We start from the raw sequence: 15,757 nt of genomic DNA, 5'->3' as shown, positions 1-15,757 counted from the left end.
TTTTCATTCGTGTCCGAAAACCCCTTCCGACATCCAGTCAAACATTTGACGTGACACTTCTCCCAAAAATTTTCTCAATCTAAACACCACCTAACTCTCTATCAAAAGACTTCATATTTCTGCTAGGCACATTCCGATATACAACTAAAAAGACTTTAATGTTCTCCAATTTCTCGAGCTCAAGTAAACTTATCCCCTACTTTTATAAACTTTAATAAACATATTCTCCATCTTATTTATTTTATCAAACTTCAATAGAATGATTACTCCAAACTTCAATAGAATGATTACTCCACGGATAAAATATTTGTAGAACATGAAATTGGCAAATGTAAAGGTTTCCACCGTTTTGCAATTGTAATTGTTTATAAGCCAAATTTTAAATTTTAAAACTTAACTTTAAGCTTGATTTTATGGTTTTTTTCATCGTGGCTTGTTTTACAACTTTTACTTTTGAGTGCCTATAAACATGTATAAAAAAATTTTACCTCTAAATTATTTTTCGTTTGCAAAAACATATTTTTGTTTTTTAGAAGCAAAAACACATTTTCGTTTTTTTCTTCAAAAAAGAAGCGAATCGATGGGAGTCAAAGTTATTTTAGGAACTAGCTGGAGTATGCTCCTTACTGTAGTGCCAGAAAGAAGCCCATGAGCTGACTCTCCCCTGGTAGGAGTATAATAGTGGTGTTGGATTGGATTGGATCTGCAGAATCCAGATGCAGAAAATTAAGTGCAAGGGGCCAAAAGCTTTCACGCGCCCCCTCAACCCCACCACACCACACCGCATCTCTCTTGCTCATCTTTCTTCTGCACTGCACAGTTCTTCTTCTCCAATCGACAGACACAAACACATGCCCGCCCGGGTCCGACTGCGGAAGAGAGAAAAGGACTAATGATTCCATGACTGTCCTTCCGGATCGAGGCCCATGGATTTGATTAGCATATGGATAATCTATATGCTCCTCCTATCTTTGATGCCAAGCAAACCAACCTTCCTTCTTGCCTGGCTGATACTATTACTATACCACTGGATCCAGTTGCAATTTGTTTACTTCTTTCAGATCTCTCTTTCTCACTACTATGGTAACTAACTGTTTCATTATCTCGTCCAATTGACAAGGCCAACCCACAAAGACTAAACTGTACTAGGTCTTGTGGCGGTCGGTGGGGCTGTTTGTTCTCGCCTGCTCATACTTGTGCTCATTGCTCGTCAGACCAGACCAGACTGAAGAAGCAGGAGCAGGACAACCACCATGAATGCCTAGCTCTAGCTAGATGCCATGTCCAAGAACATTAGCACACTGCTTGTTGTAGTGGCACATGAGTTTGGGTTAATATGGTGGCTTTTAGATTTGACAGTGCCATTTGGATTTGGTTGATCCTTCTTCCATACATTGCTTGTCCAAGGGAGGGAGGGACCATGCAATGCAATGCGGTCACTGTTGGGTTGGCTTGAGGGGCACACCATCATGTGCAAGCAACAACAACACGTCAACATTAAGCCTGCATGTGACAGTCCTTCAAGTCAAACTTGGGAGGGTCCAGAATTTCTGCCTGCTGCCTCGATCCCTTGCCTGCAAAACACTGTTGCTTTGGACTTTCAAGTGTGAACGTTAGACGTTGTAGTAGTGACAGGAGGCCCTAAATCCCGGGTCATACCTGCTACCTGAATTGACTCGGCAGTGGATGACTATAGGGTTTCGGGCTTGATTATCCTCAACGGAAAACATCCGTCGCGTATGGGGCTAGGATACCGTTAGACGTTGGCTTGCCGCACTGGTTGGTAAACTTAACCGTGCGGTACTCACAACAAATCATTCAAAAATCTAGATAAACTTTATTAAAATTATATATTACGTTTTAAATTTATTGGCATTTGATGAGTAACCGGGTGGATAACATATTGTACTCACACCGTAGCACATTAAGGTCGAGCACGCCTATCACTTTTTGGTAGCATGGATATAGAGACGCCTCTTTCCGAGTGTTCTTAGTTCTATCATAATTATCATCACTCAAGCTCATAATATCATCTACCTAGCTTAAGGGGCACCTGATATCCACTCTCACCGACTAGCGGGAGTCACCGATCAAAAGTCCAACGTCACAAATGAGTGCTACATGCTTCGTCTCTTCCTCAATAACATGGCTCACAAAGGAACGACGGCTTCCCGTGGGACTCCCATTGGTCTCCAACACCGTCAGTCCCACCATATGTCTTTGTTAGTGAAAAAAGAGCATGCATATTAAATGATGTCTACTGAAGATACAAGACAAAAGGAAAATAAGAAATACCTAGTAGTAATATATAGAAAGGAACTATTTGGAGCTATAGAAGCAAAAGCATCGAAGAGCTAGGGAAGAAAACTCCAGGCTACTGAGAGACGACTTTTACTAACATAACTTGTTCCCTACACAAAACATAAAAACCCACCATATGTCTTGTTAGTGAAAAAAAGAGCATGCATATTAAATGATGTCTTCTGAAGATACAAGACAAAAGGAAAATAAGAAATACCTAGTAGTAATATATAGAAAGGAACTCTTTGGAGCTATAGAAGCAAAAAAGCGTCGAAGAGCTAGGGAAGAAAACTCCCGGCTACTGAGAGACGACTTCCACTAACATAACTTGTTCCCTACACAAAACATAAAAATACTTACAAGAATATGGTATTATGCCTCTCCACGGCCAAAATCTTCCTTGCGTTTCTCTCCACACCTTCACCAATCACCAAACTCGTACCCATGATTTCTCCCTTGGCCAAACACAAAAAAGGATCCCACGATCACCTGCTCAGGTAGTTCATACTCCGATACCCTGACCCCCCCTCCATCGCCACAAAAAGAAATTGCACTCCTCTCTCCTCTCTCCTCTCTCGGCTCTCACTCTTTTTCAACCTCTTCATCTCATCAACCGATAACTGTAGAGATAATTGTTCAGTACATCCTGAACAATGGAGACTATGCTAGTGGATCTAGGGCCTTTGACTTCCTATCTTGGTGGATGTATCATCGATGATGTTGCCAAGTTTCTTATGGAGAGCTCGTCGACAATCTCAATACCTTTAGATATGGCCGTCTTCCTTCCTTAACTATAGATTATTCATTCCCACCGTCATTATTCTCACTGTTGTTATCAATTTTCTGTCCATCACCATCTCCACCATTCTCTAGGCACTAGGCTTCAGGATCTCATGGTTATCCTTTAGATTTTTTTGGGTAAACACAAACAAATATGTGTTCTTAGCAATCTAAAAGTAAAGGTTGAAAAATAAGATGGATTAAAACCCCCAAAACCAACTCTAAATTTAAGGTTAAAAATTCAAAGTTTGGTTTATAAATATAAGTAAAATGGCCCCTGTGTCCCTTAATTTTGGCTACTAATGTAGGGTAGAAAATTTAAGATAAGAGGTGATCTACTCGGAAGTCATGAAACCAACCAAACAGAATTTGTACAATGCTAGGTCTCTCGTGCAACCAGCTGAACAACAGATCACGTAAATGAACGTGCAGGGAGCATTGTATCCTCCAAAGCAGGGTAGCCTCAACAAGGATAACTAAATACAAGCTTGGTTGAGGAATGAGGACCGACCGATTAGGAAGAAGCTTGCGTTCCGGACAAATTAATCGAATTGAGGGGTACTACCATAACATACGTTTTCGATTCCTGGGGGAGCCGCTTGAAAAAGACGATGCTACTACACCGGTATTGATGTATGAAATCACCGGAACAGTGGCTAGCTAGCTAGCAGTATCATTCATTTCATTTCATTAATTAATTAATCTTAGAACATTGAAGCATCAAGAAATTACTAACATGTTGGGCAAGAGAATAATGTAGTATGAAAAGAAAGCAGCACTAGTAGTAATAGTATTGTCCTATAGCTAAAGAAGACTAGGTGGCGTGCGTGGACGAGGATGGGCCCGGCGCGTCGTGGGTGAGCCGCTGGAGGTGCAGCATGCGCGCGTAGCAGCCGTCGGGGTGATGGTTGAGAAGGTGCGAGTGCGAGCCCTGCTCCGCCACCTTGCCGTCGTCGATGACGGCGATGGTGTGGGCATTGCGGACGGTGGCGAGACGGTGCGCCACGACGATGGTGGTGCGGCCAGCGCCGGAGCCAGCGCGGTGGAGCGCCTCCTGCACGCTCCGCTCGGACTCGGCGTCCAGCGCGCTGGTTGCCTCGTCCAGCAGCAGGATGGGAGCCTGCTTCACCAGCGCGCGCGCGATGGCGATCCGCTGCCGCTGCCCGCCCGACAGTTGCACCCCGCGCTCCCCGACGAACGTCGCGTACCCCTCCGGCAGCGCCGATATGAACTTATGCGCGTTGGCCGCCGTCGCCGCCTCCACCACCTCCGCCTCCGTCGCCCCCTCGCGCCCGTACGCGATGTTGTCGTGGATGGTGGCCGCGAACAGGAAGGGCTCCTGCGGCACCAGCGCCATGGCACGCCGCAGCGCGTGGAGGTTGAACTTGCGCACTTCCCGCCCGTCCAGGAGCACCCGCCCGGAGCTGGGCTCGTAGAACCGCTGCACCAGCGCCAGCACCGAGCTCTTCCCGCACCCGCTCGCCCCCACCAGCGCCAGCGTCCTCCCCGCCCGCGCCCGGAGGCTCAGGTCCCGGAACACCTGCACCTCCGGCCGCGACGGGTAAGCGAAGTCCACGTGCTTCAGCTCCACCTCGCCGCGGGGCCGCTCCGGCACGGGCGCCGCGTCCACGTCGTCCGGCTCGATCTCCGTCCTCCTGTCGATCGCCTCGAACACCGCGTGCATCGCCCGCCCGCCCTTCACGAAGTCCGGCGCCAGCGTCAGCGTCTCCGCGGCGCCGTTGGCCGACACCATCAGCACCATGAACACGCGGATGGTCTTGGAGAAGTCCGACACGCCGTGCTTCACCAGCCACGCGGCGTACCATAGCCCCAGCGCGTACGACGCGTACAGCAGGAACTGCGCCACGCCGTACCCGCTGCCGGCGATCTGCCCCTTCCAGAAGCACCGCCGGAGCGGGCCCGCCAGGTTGGCCTCGAACAGCCTGGCGATCTTGGCCTCCGAGCCGAAGGCCGCCACGGTGCGCACGTTGGCCACCGCCTCCCCGGCGATCTGCGTCGCCCTCGCGTGCGCGCGCTCTAGGTCGCCGGAGAAGCCCTTGAGGAACATCTTCTGCAGGACGGTGGCGCCCACGACGAGCGGGAAGACGGCCAGCAGCACGAGCGCGAGGCGCCACTGCAGGACGAAGCCGGCGGTGCAGGCGACAAGCATGAGCGCCGAGTTCTGCACGATGACGGAGATGCGGTCCCCGATAGCGGAGCGCACGTTCTGGGCGTCCAGCGCGAGCCTGGCGGCGATGCGCGCGCTGGCATTCTCCTCCATGTCGAACCAGGCGATCTCATTGCGGAGCACGGCGGCGAGCATCCTCTCGCGCACGCGCTTGGTGAGGTTCTCGCCGACGGTGTCCCAGAAGAGGTGCTGCACGGTGTTGAAGAGCAGCGCGGCGGAGGACATGCCGATGAGGAGGTAGCAGTACTTGGCGATCTGCCTGTCCATGTAGGCGGCGTCCGGCGCGTAGTAGACACTGAGCACGGCACTGAGCACGTAGGCGAAGATGGCGCTGAAGGAGCCGCACACCATGGAGCCCAGGGAGGCGACGAGCGCGTAACCCCACTCGGGCGAGTTCATCTTGGCGAGGCGCCAGAAGGAGCTGGCCTGCACGCGGAAGGCCAGCTGTTGCTGCTGCTCGAAGCGGCCTTCTGCGAGGGTGGTGAAGTCGGCGTCGGAGAGGCGGCGGGAGTAAGGGGAGCGGCCGTAGGATGAGTTGCGCGTGATTATGGGTGAGCTGACGGAGTTCCGGGCGCTGGAGGGGCGTGCGCTGCTCCGGCGTGCGGCGACGAGCGCGGCCTCGTGCGCCTGCTCCTGCATGCGGATGAGCCTGGCGTAGGTGCCGTCCCCGCGCGCCATGAGCTCGTCGTGCGTGCCAACCTCAGAGACGACGCCGGCCTGCAGGACGGCGACGAGGTCGGCCTTGCGGATGGTGGAGAGGCGGTGCGCGATGACGAGCGTGGTGCGGCCGATCATGAAGCGGTCGAGCGCCTCCTGCACCAGCTTCTCGGACTCGGAGTCGAGCGCACTGGTGGCCTCGTCCAGCAGCAGAATGGCTGGGTTCCGGAGCATGGCGCGCGCGATGGCGATCCGCTGCTTCTGTCCGCCGGAGAGCTGCAGCCCGCGCTCTCCGACCTGCATACATTTTCCACTGCGTCAGCCGGCGTCCAACAAACGAAAAGGTCTTCATTAAATTTTGAATGCATTTCTTCTTGATTGGTCTTCTTCGACTGAGGTTTAGTCGGTAAAATGAAAATTTTTTTCATGTCATCAGACGTTTGATTTGATGTTAAAAGGGGTTTTTGGACACGAATAAAAAAACGAATTTCACGGCTGCGTGGAAACCGCGAGACGAATCTTTTGAGCCTAATTAATCCGTCATTAGCACATGTGGGTTACTGTACCCACATGCACTAATCATGTACTAATTAGACTTAAAAGATTCGTCTCACAATTTCTCACATAACTGTGTAATTAGTCTTACGATTTATCTATGTTTAATACTCTATTTAAGTGTCTAAAGATTTAATGTGATGTTTATACGCACGAAAATTTCTAGGAACTAACTGAGCCTCATTGAACTAGTAGGAAGGAATGCATAGTGCCAAGAATCATGGGTGCGGGGTGCCATCCTGTCATCAGTGTAATTTCTTCCATGAGCTCATGACTCCCTGAGCCCCATCAAATCAAACAAGAGGGAAACAAGTTTGGTTTGATTCTTGGCTGACATTCCTGACAAAATGGCAAGCTGGAACGGAATCTCAGCTTAGGATTCCTTGAATTTTGGCGGAGATCAGAGAGTGGAGTGGAGTTGACAAGTGCAGTTGAGTGGCTGCAAAAGGTGTCACATCTGATATACAGTACACCACTACTACTGAAACAATAACGTAGGTGTTCTAGACGGAGATGGTGAGTGTGCAGGTGCAGCCATATACTTGTTGTGGTGTGGCTTTTGCAAGGGAAGAGGAATCTTGGCATCCAAACCCGTCCATGTTACTTGCACCAACCCGACGAAAGCAAGCTACCCCATTGATTGATTGCCTCCTCCTGGCCCTAAATAAGATAACATGTCTTTCCCTGTCTCTATCTCTCCGTAAATGTAAAGGAGATGCAGCAGACGTGCTCTATCTGTGACTATGATAGTAGCATGCCTCGTGCTCATGCTGCGCACCTAACAAACAAACACGAGGCACGGTGGATCTCATCTCTTTCTAGTAGTAGGAGTCTATTGTCACAGGACCTACGCTGTGTGAGGTGAACAAGTAGCAGTAACCACCAGTGAAACGAGATTAACGGAACGAGAGATATACTACTTGCCTGCGTGTCGTAAGCGTCGGGGAGCTTGACGATGAAGGAGTGGGCGTTGGCGACCCTGGCGGCCTCTTCCATCTCCGCCTGGGTGGCGCCGTCCCGCCCCAGCAGCAGGTTCTCCCGGATGCTGGTCGCGAACAGCGCCGGCTCCTGGCTCACCAGCCCCATCTGCCGCCGGAGCCACCGCAGGTTGAGCTCTCTCAGCTCGTGCCCGTCCAGCTGGATGCTGCCCGCGCTCGGCTCGTAGAACCTCTCGATCAGCGACACCACCGTGCTCTTCCCTGACCCGGAGCTGCCCACCAGCGCGATCGTCTTCCCCGCCGGCACGCTCAGCGACAGCCCACGCAGGATCGCCACGTCCGGCCGCGACGGGTACGAGAACTCCACGTCCCTCAGCTCCAGCCGCCCCGTTACCGCCTCCAGCTCCATCCCGGCCTCGCCGTCCCGCTCGATGCTCGGCTTGTGATCGATCATCCGGAATATCTTCGCCGCAGCCACCCGTGCCTTGGCGAATGCCGCCATGCTCGGTGCCGACTGCCCCAGTGCCCTGCACATCACAATACAATTTAGCCCCCCTTATCTCGAATTCTCGATCGATGATGATGAATCCACTTCCACTGCATATGCAGCACTTTGTGAGTAGTGGTGCCACTTACAGGCCTCCGATCATGACAGAGAACATGGTGGCGATGGCGAGGCCTCCGTTGGTGTGGCCGCGGCGGACGAGGTGGCCGCCGTACCAGAGGAGCAGCGCGTAGCAGCAGAAGACGGTGAAGTAGGTGCCGCCCAGGCCGATGCCCTTGGCGAAGCCGCTCCGGTAGCCGATCCGCTGCGCCACGGCCAGTGCGGCCGAGTAGGCACGCAGGACTCGCTCCTCGCCGACGAACGACTGCACGATGCGTATCTGCGCGAGGGCCTGCTCGGCGATGCTGCTGGCGGTTGAGAGCGCGTTCTGGCTCCTGGAGGAGAGCTTGGCGAGCGCGGCGGCGCTGAGGCCGCCGATGAGGGCAATGAGCGGGACGACGGCGAGCGTGACGAGCGCAAGCTGCCAGGCGGCGGTGAAGCCGACGACGAAGCCGGAGACGAAGGTGGCGAGGTAGTGGATGAGGTTGCCTAGCTTCTCGCTGATGGCGTCCTGGACGACGACGGCGTCGGCGTTGATGGCGTGGATGACGTCGGAGGTGCGGACGTCGGTGTCGAAGAAGGAGACGTCCTGGTGGAGCGCGGCTTGGAGGTAGCGGATGCGCATCCGGGTGGACTGGCGCTCGCCGGTCCACATCCAGCAGGAGATCTCGGCCCAGGAGGAGGCCCAGATGGCGGCGCCGACGACGAGGAAGTAGAAGGCGTACTTGACGACGAGGCGGAGCATGGTGTCCGGGTGGGCGGCGTGGGAACCGAAGGAGTCGACGAGGTCTGCAAAGAAGCGGAGGAAGACGGGGAGGGAGCAGCCGTGGACGAGGGCGCCGAGCGTGCCGAAGGCCATGAGGAGGTAGTCGAGGCCGTCGGCGAAGCTGAAGAGCTGGCGGAGCGGGGCCGGCGGGAGGGGCTTGGGGGGCATGTCGGTTGGTGGCATCTGGGGCGGCGGCGACCTGGTTGGAGGAGCATCAGGAGGAGGAGGTGGAGGTGCGTGATGGGATTGCGTTTGGGATTGGGATTGGGAAGGAGAAGAATGTTGGAGGAGGTGCGTGGGCTGGTCGGCGGAGGGGAGATGGAAGGCCTCGAGCTCGGGGTCGGCGGCGGCATCGGCGCCGAGGACGACGACGCGGCCCTTGATCTCGTCCTCCATGGCCATGGCCATGGGTACTGCTCTTCTCTTTTGAGTAGGGCTGGAGGATTAGAGCTCTAGCTACCTGCTACTCCACTGTAGTAGTAGCAGCTACCCATCCCATCCCATTCGCCTCTCTTCTCTTCTCCGTTTCTCCCCTCCCCTCCTCCTCTCCTCTCCTCTCCTGCAAATGCAAGAGAGTCCAGAGGTTTATAAATACCAAAAAAAAAGAAAAAACGTGGCCTTGCACAATAAGGCTGGTCCACAGGCCCACCCCCACACCGATCCAGCCCCGTCAGCTGCCCAACCAAGGGGTACAACTGTACCATCAAGCTGTATAAACTACGGGGTGTTTACCTGGCGAAATAAAAAAAATTTAAATATCACATCAGACATTTGATCGGATATTGAAAGGTTTTCGGACACGAATAAAAAAAATGGATTTCATAGCTGGCCTATAAACCGCGAGACGAATCTTTCGAGCCTAATTAATCCACCATTAGCACATGTTGGTTACTGTAGCACTTATGACTAATAACGTAATAACTACGCTCAAAAGATTCGTCTCACGATTTCTCATATAACTGTGCAATTAGTTTTTCGTTTTGTCTATATTTAATACTTTATTTAGATGTCCAAAGATTCAATGTGATGTTTTTAGGTGAAATTTTTTGGAAGCTAAACAGCCCCTAAGGGAAAATTAAATAGATGCCATTATAATTTTGTAAAATTAGAGATATAGTATCCTGACCCATATATCATTGACTCATGCAGACCCTACATGTTATTGAGATATCAATGACGTATCTCTAACTTTACAAAATTATAATTATAATGATATGTTGATAAATTTTCCTATAACTAATGGCTAAGGCTTCATTGATTCAAAGGAAATTCATAGGAATTTTAGTGGATTTCATTCCTATAGGATTTTTTTTCTATAAAGCCCTTTGAATCAAAGGAATGAATCCTATGAAATTTCTATGGAATGTCTTTCCCATACAAGTTTTGGAGAAAATTTAACAATTCTTTGAGTTTTTATCTCTCCTTAAATTCCTATGTTTTTCCCTTTAGTCCAATCAAACGGTCATTCCTATATTTTTTTTTGTGTTTTGTAATCCTCTGTTTTACACTTATGTTCCTGTCAGAATCTTATGTTTTTCTTATTTCTCTATTTTTTTATTCATGTGATTCAAAGAGACCCTAAATAAAAATTCTAACACGTTATCAAACTATTATGAAACCACTCTCTCCAATTTAATATGTTTTATTCTTTTAGGTAACAACATGGTCTTGTAAATATATCTTTCACTATGAATTTTTGTTATAAATAAACAAATATTTACTTTTATTAAAGTATTTTTTGTGACTCATCTATACATGTTGTCCAAGTAAATATTTTAAAAGTTACTGATAGTTAAATTTTTAAAAGTTTAATCAAACATTTGTCCAAAATGACTAGAATTATAGAACTCGAGGGAGTACATATTCGAGGGTGTGTATTACAGACTATAGGCTTAACGATTTAAGGCATTGTATGAAAAACAACCAACTATTCAAGGGTATACCATAGACAAAATTACTCCTGCAAAATTCAAAAATAGATCTTATTTAATTTTCTAACAAATTGATATATGAAAGGTTTTTGTGACAATCGGAAAGCGTATTGTTGAATAAAATGGTTCGATATCTTTTTATAGAACAACAGCAAGACCATATTCACATTGCTCCTGCCAAGTGGCTTCAACACTCCGTATCGAGGAGTATACAACTTCATACATCCATTTGTGGTCGGCTGTCAGGCACTGTCGGACTTCTTCAATCTGAATTCGACGAGATCTAAATACGTTCAAATTAGGCTTAGCCCGACACAACTCGACCATGCAATGCACCCAGCCACTCCCGGTCCTAAATATTGAGGTCCGATGCCTGAAAAAGTCCAAAAACTATAAAAGCACTAATCTTTTTCTTTTTAAGCCCGAACGGGTGGTTTGTATTAAGTAAGAGGGAAAAAAATATGTACAGAGACTGGAGTTACAAACTTAGGGTGGGGGGAGGAGAAGCAACCGGCGTGTACGACGTCTAACTTAAGAAAGGCTACGTTACAAGCACTAAACTAGTCTGCCATATACCTCCACTTCGCCTACTAGTTATTGTTAGGCTTCTCTAATCTGACCTGATGAGATCTAAAGCCTGTTCAAATTAGATCTGGCCTGACCATGTACTGGGTTGGCTCCGTACCTAAATATTAATGCTCAAAAGACCAAAAAGAAAAAAAGCTTGAAATCTATGAGAAGTCCAGATAGTTTCACTCCATCACATTTCATTTCTCCAAGGCTCCAACCAAACAAAAAGTATGGACTAGCTCATCTCTTTTAACCAAATAGAAAAATAGATTCAACACTCTTACTATCCAGTGATGAATCCAATACATGTTATCTTAATCCATGAACCAAACATAACCCAGTAGTGTTCCATTGTTGATTGACATTAGAGAAACATACTCCCTCTGTCCCAAATATAAACAATCTTTGGGTTTTTGTGTTTGTCATTTTGACCATCTGTCTTATTTAAAAATTTATTAAAAAATCAACAAAATAGTTACACGTAAAATACTATTTATGTTTATATCATCTAATAAAAATAAAAAAAATTAATCGTAATATTTTAAATAAGACGAAGAGTTAAACATCGTCTCTAGGAACTGAGGCCCGTTTAGTTTGCAAAAACATCAAATCAAGTTTTTTGACACCCATTTGAAGTATTAAACGTACTCTAATTACAAAACAAATTTCAAATTCCACCTAAAAACCACGAGACGAATCTTTTGAGTCTAATTAATCCGTCATTAGTATAGGTTGGTTACTACAGCACTTATGGCTAATCATGTCCTAATTAGGCTTAAAAGATTCATCTCACGGTTTTCCGTATAACTGTATAATTAATTTTAATGTTCATATATATTTAATACTTTATTTAGGTATCAAAGGATTTAATGTGGTTTTTGCGAAAAGTTTTTACAAACTATACTGGGCCTGAAAAGTTATTTTATCATAGGATGGAGGGAGTAGCATTGGAGTAGTATGAATAAAATGCAAAGGAAAACAGAGTCGCAGAGGAGAGCAGAGCATTAGCTAGTGGTCCGTGCGTGTGAGAGCTAGAACTACAAGTAGCTGGTCAACGGTTGGTTGGTACCAGTATGTTCCTCCGTCCTCCTCTATCTATTGCAGTAGCGGTGTGCACTTGAGGCAGCCACTAAGTCCTTTCACTACGCTACATGTTGGTGCAGATTTCACTCGCACCAGTGCATCGATCCAAACCAAACCAACCACATGCACGTTTTATCCCTCGTCACTTAAATTTTTTTTGCATCTTACATCGGATGTTTAATAAGGAATTTTCGGACACGAATGAGAAAACGAATTTCACGTCTGACAGGTAAACTGCGAGACAAATCTTTTGAGCATAATTAATCTGCCATTAGCACATTAGGTTACTGTAGCACTTATGGCTAATTATATACTAATTAGGCTCAAAATATTCATCTCATAATTTCTCACGTAACTGTGTAATTAGTTTTTTATTTTATCTATATTTAATACTTTATTTAGTTGTCTAAAGATTCAATGTGATATTTAGGTGGAAAATTTTTGGGAGCTAACCACCCCACGCAAGTATTAGTACTGATAATAAAGGTTTTTATTCCGAGAACGACCACTGTCACAAATCGCGGTATGCACATGATGTCTGCCATGCCATGTACTGTATCCTTTTTCTTAATTCGCTGTCAATTCGTCACTGCACGATCGACTATTCTTCCTCTTCTTCCCACTGCCAGTCAACGTTCAACACCTATACTATACAGGCCGGCCGGCCGGCCGTCTGAAATCCATTTTTATATAAATAATATATCCTTCCAATATACCAAACCGTTCGTGCCAAAAAGACATTCTCCCTCGTCCATACTAGACATACTAGATTGTTATTAGATCGGGAAAATTTTTAGGAGAAGTATCACGTTAAATATTTGATCGGATATCGGAAGAGTTCTTCGGACACGAATAAAAAAACGAATTTCACAGCTAGCCTAGAAACGCGAGACGAATCATTTGAGCCTAATTAATCCGTTATTAGCACATGTTGGTTACTGTAACACTTATGGCTAATCATGGGCTAATTAGACTCAAAAGATTCATCTCAAGATTTCTTCCATAACTGTGCAATTAGCTTTTTAGTTCATCTATGGTGTCCAAAAATTCGATGTGATGTTTTTGGAAAATTTTTTTGAAAACTAAACAAGGCCTTAGTCGTGGAAGAGTAATAGACCCACGGTATATGGTGGTGTTTGGGACAAGGGACTTATTTTTAGTCCATTGCCCCATCGAATGTTTGACCGCTTATTATAAATAGTAAACGTAGACTATTAATAAAACATATTCATAATCTTGGACTAATTCGCGAGACGAATCTATTGAACCTAATTAATCCATGATTAGCCTATGTGATGCTACAGTAAACATGATCTAATTATGGATTAATTAGGCTTAAAAAATTTGTCTCGTGGATTACCACTCATTTATGAAATTAGTTTTTTATTATTCTGTGTTTAATACTTCAAATTAGTGTTCAAACATCTGATGCGACATGGGGCTAACCATCTAAACAACCCCTAAATAAGGGAGTTTGTTATCTCATTGCCTAGTTTTTTTAGTCAAAGAAACCCTTTACAATCCTATAATATAATTGATATCATAGACAAGTTAGTTCAATATATTCAACCTCGACGAGCACTAAGGTAGGAAGGCCCGATAGACCGTGAACTATTAATTTATAGTGAAGGAGTGGTGAACGGTCGAGGGGCACCAATATCCCTCATCAGTTTTGTACTCCTTTTATATTTTTATATGATGTATTTGATTTTCATGTTCACATTCTTATTAAAAATATATGATCAGCTTAATACTCCTTTCATACTTTTGGTAATCCTTCTTACTTCAATTTTAAAATAGATCCCACCGACATTTTTTCTAAAACGACATGTTTTTACCACTAACACTCATGCTGCATGGTGTGGTAAACTGAAGTTAATTACTATAGCACACCCTTGTCCCTTGTTTATGGTATGACAGTAGCTAGTAACTCACTCCACTACAGTTGTTGACATGGACAGTAATAAATTAATAGTACCCTTTATCTCTCCTATATTTATATATATTTATTAGTATCTCATATACATATAAACGATGCTTGGAAGATTTACATCATGGACAGTCAGAAATACTAATTGGCCAGCTCAAAGTAAAAAATAAAAAAGAGCGCTCAACTTATGAGTTTGATGGTACGTACCAGTACGGTTCCGGCAAGCAGGATGTACTCCTCCACCTTAATGCATGGCCGTGTGTAGATATGATGATATGATGCAGATCGATGTCCGGCGTCGTACGTTCATCTCATCGATCAGAGATTACCAAACCTAAAAGTACTTCACGCTTCGCTTGTTAATTCGATAGCTAGCTTAAACACGCCGCATGTCAAAATTAATCTGAGTGTGTCTTAGTTTCTCATAGAATTTAAAGCTAGCTAGTAATTTATGTGATCATGTCCAGAGAAGACCAGAACGGTGCATAAACTTGTTATATATTTTCCTTTTGTGGTGCCTTCTCTGCATCTGGATGTGAGCCTGCCTCACTCCCTCCCTACCTAACTTTCCCTTTGGTTACTGTAGTAGTATTGTCTGAGTTCACTTTACAAGTTAGTGGTGTGCTGCACTTTGTCTTTCTCGTGCATCAAGCTAATTAATTAAAGATGCACTACGGGTTTCATGATCAAATGAAACCCTATTCTTTCTTCCAAGCTACGTACTCTAGTAATTAATTAAAGCTACTCCTACTTTTAAAGCTTTATATATGGAGTAACTTTTTTCTTTTCAGGCTACTGCCTTACCCTTTCTTTCTTCCATCAGTTGCCTGCCTCCTGCCTCTTCTCTCTCTCATCGTACCTATTAATAACGACGATTAAGTGAAGGGAAAGCTGATCATGCGGCAGGCGTCTACGAGCACGAACCAATTTAATCAAGTTAATCGATCCCCTTTCTTTTAATTAATTATTTTTTTATTGATGGTCTCGATCTGTACTGTACTTACGACCGTAGGAAGGCCAGCCACACGTAGATGGATGGATGCTTCATTTCCGGTGCAAATTAAACTATTAAAGTCTCAAGAGATATTGCATCTCACGTGCATAGGGAGCTCTGTAATGTAAGGCTTTCATTAATTATTTGTCTGCCTTATGCAGGTTCATCTTAATTCTCCTGTTACGTACTGTAAAGATCAACTTAAAGTATGTAGCTAGCTTATTGGTGTATCGGAGTATCTATACGGCACTCAGGGTATTCATAATGTAATGACTAGGATACGTCTATAGAATTAAATGAGTTGACACATAAGATAAGATATATATGAATTAATGAAAAAAAGATAATAAAACCATGAGAAATGATTTCTACACAACATCCAAGATATGATGATAGGTGAGTAATATTAAATTTATACGTCAACTAGTGGTGTTTGTATTATAAGAGTGATGTCAGTAAT

General features: G+C 46.0%; 1 protein-coding gene across 1 annotated transcript; it reads right to left on the bottom strand.

The window, feature by feature from the left end:
* Positions 1 to 3,833: 3,833 nt before the first annotated feature.
* On the bottom strand, positions 3,834 to 9,448 carry LOC102711178 (ABC transporter B family member 1). Its single transcript, XM_006660332.3, has 3 exons — positions 8,056 to 9,448; positions 7,406 to 7,946; positions 3,834 to 6,223 (listed from the first exon to the last, which is right to left on the bottom strand). Exons 1-3 carry the CDS (start codon positions 9,195 to 9,197, stop codon positions 3,896 to 3,898), a joined length of 4,011 nt encoding a protein of 1,336 aa, XP_006660395.2. The 5' UTR covers positions 9,198 to 9,448; the 3' UTR covers positions 3,834 to 3,895.
* Between the last annotated feature and the right edge of the window lie 6,309 nt (positions 9,449 to 15,757).

Source organism: Oryza brachyantha, chromosome 8 (genome assembly GCF_000231095.2).
Source record: "Oryza brachyantha chromosome 8, ObraRS2, whole genome shotgun sequence".
NCBI classification, from domain to species: Eukaryota; Viridiplantae; Streptophyta; class Magnoliopsida; order Poales; family Poaceae; genus Oryza; species Oryza brachyantha.
The sequence above is the reverse complement of the archived record's forward strand: the minus strand, read 5'-3'. Positions and strand labels throughout refer to the sequence as shown.

What these genes read in the sequence shown, in the direction of transcription:
- LOC102711178 (XM_006660332.3), bottom strand. Translation starts at nt 9,197, where the DNA reads ATGGCCATGGCCATGGAGGACGAGATCAAGGGCCGCGTCGTCGTCCTC. An exon ending in TCTGTCATGATCGGAGGCCT is followed by an intron (nt 7,947 to 8,055) that starts GTAAGTGGCACC and finishes TGTGATGTGCAG; the next exon opens with GGCACTGGGGCAGTCGGCAC. An exon ending in CCGACGCTTACGACACGCAG is followed by an intron (nt 6,224 to 7,405) that starts GCAAGTAGTATA and finishes AAATGTATGCAG; the next exon opens with GTCGGAGAGCGCGGGCTGCA.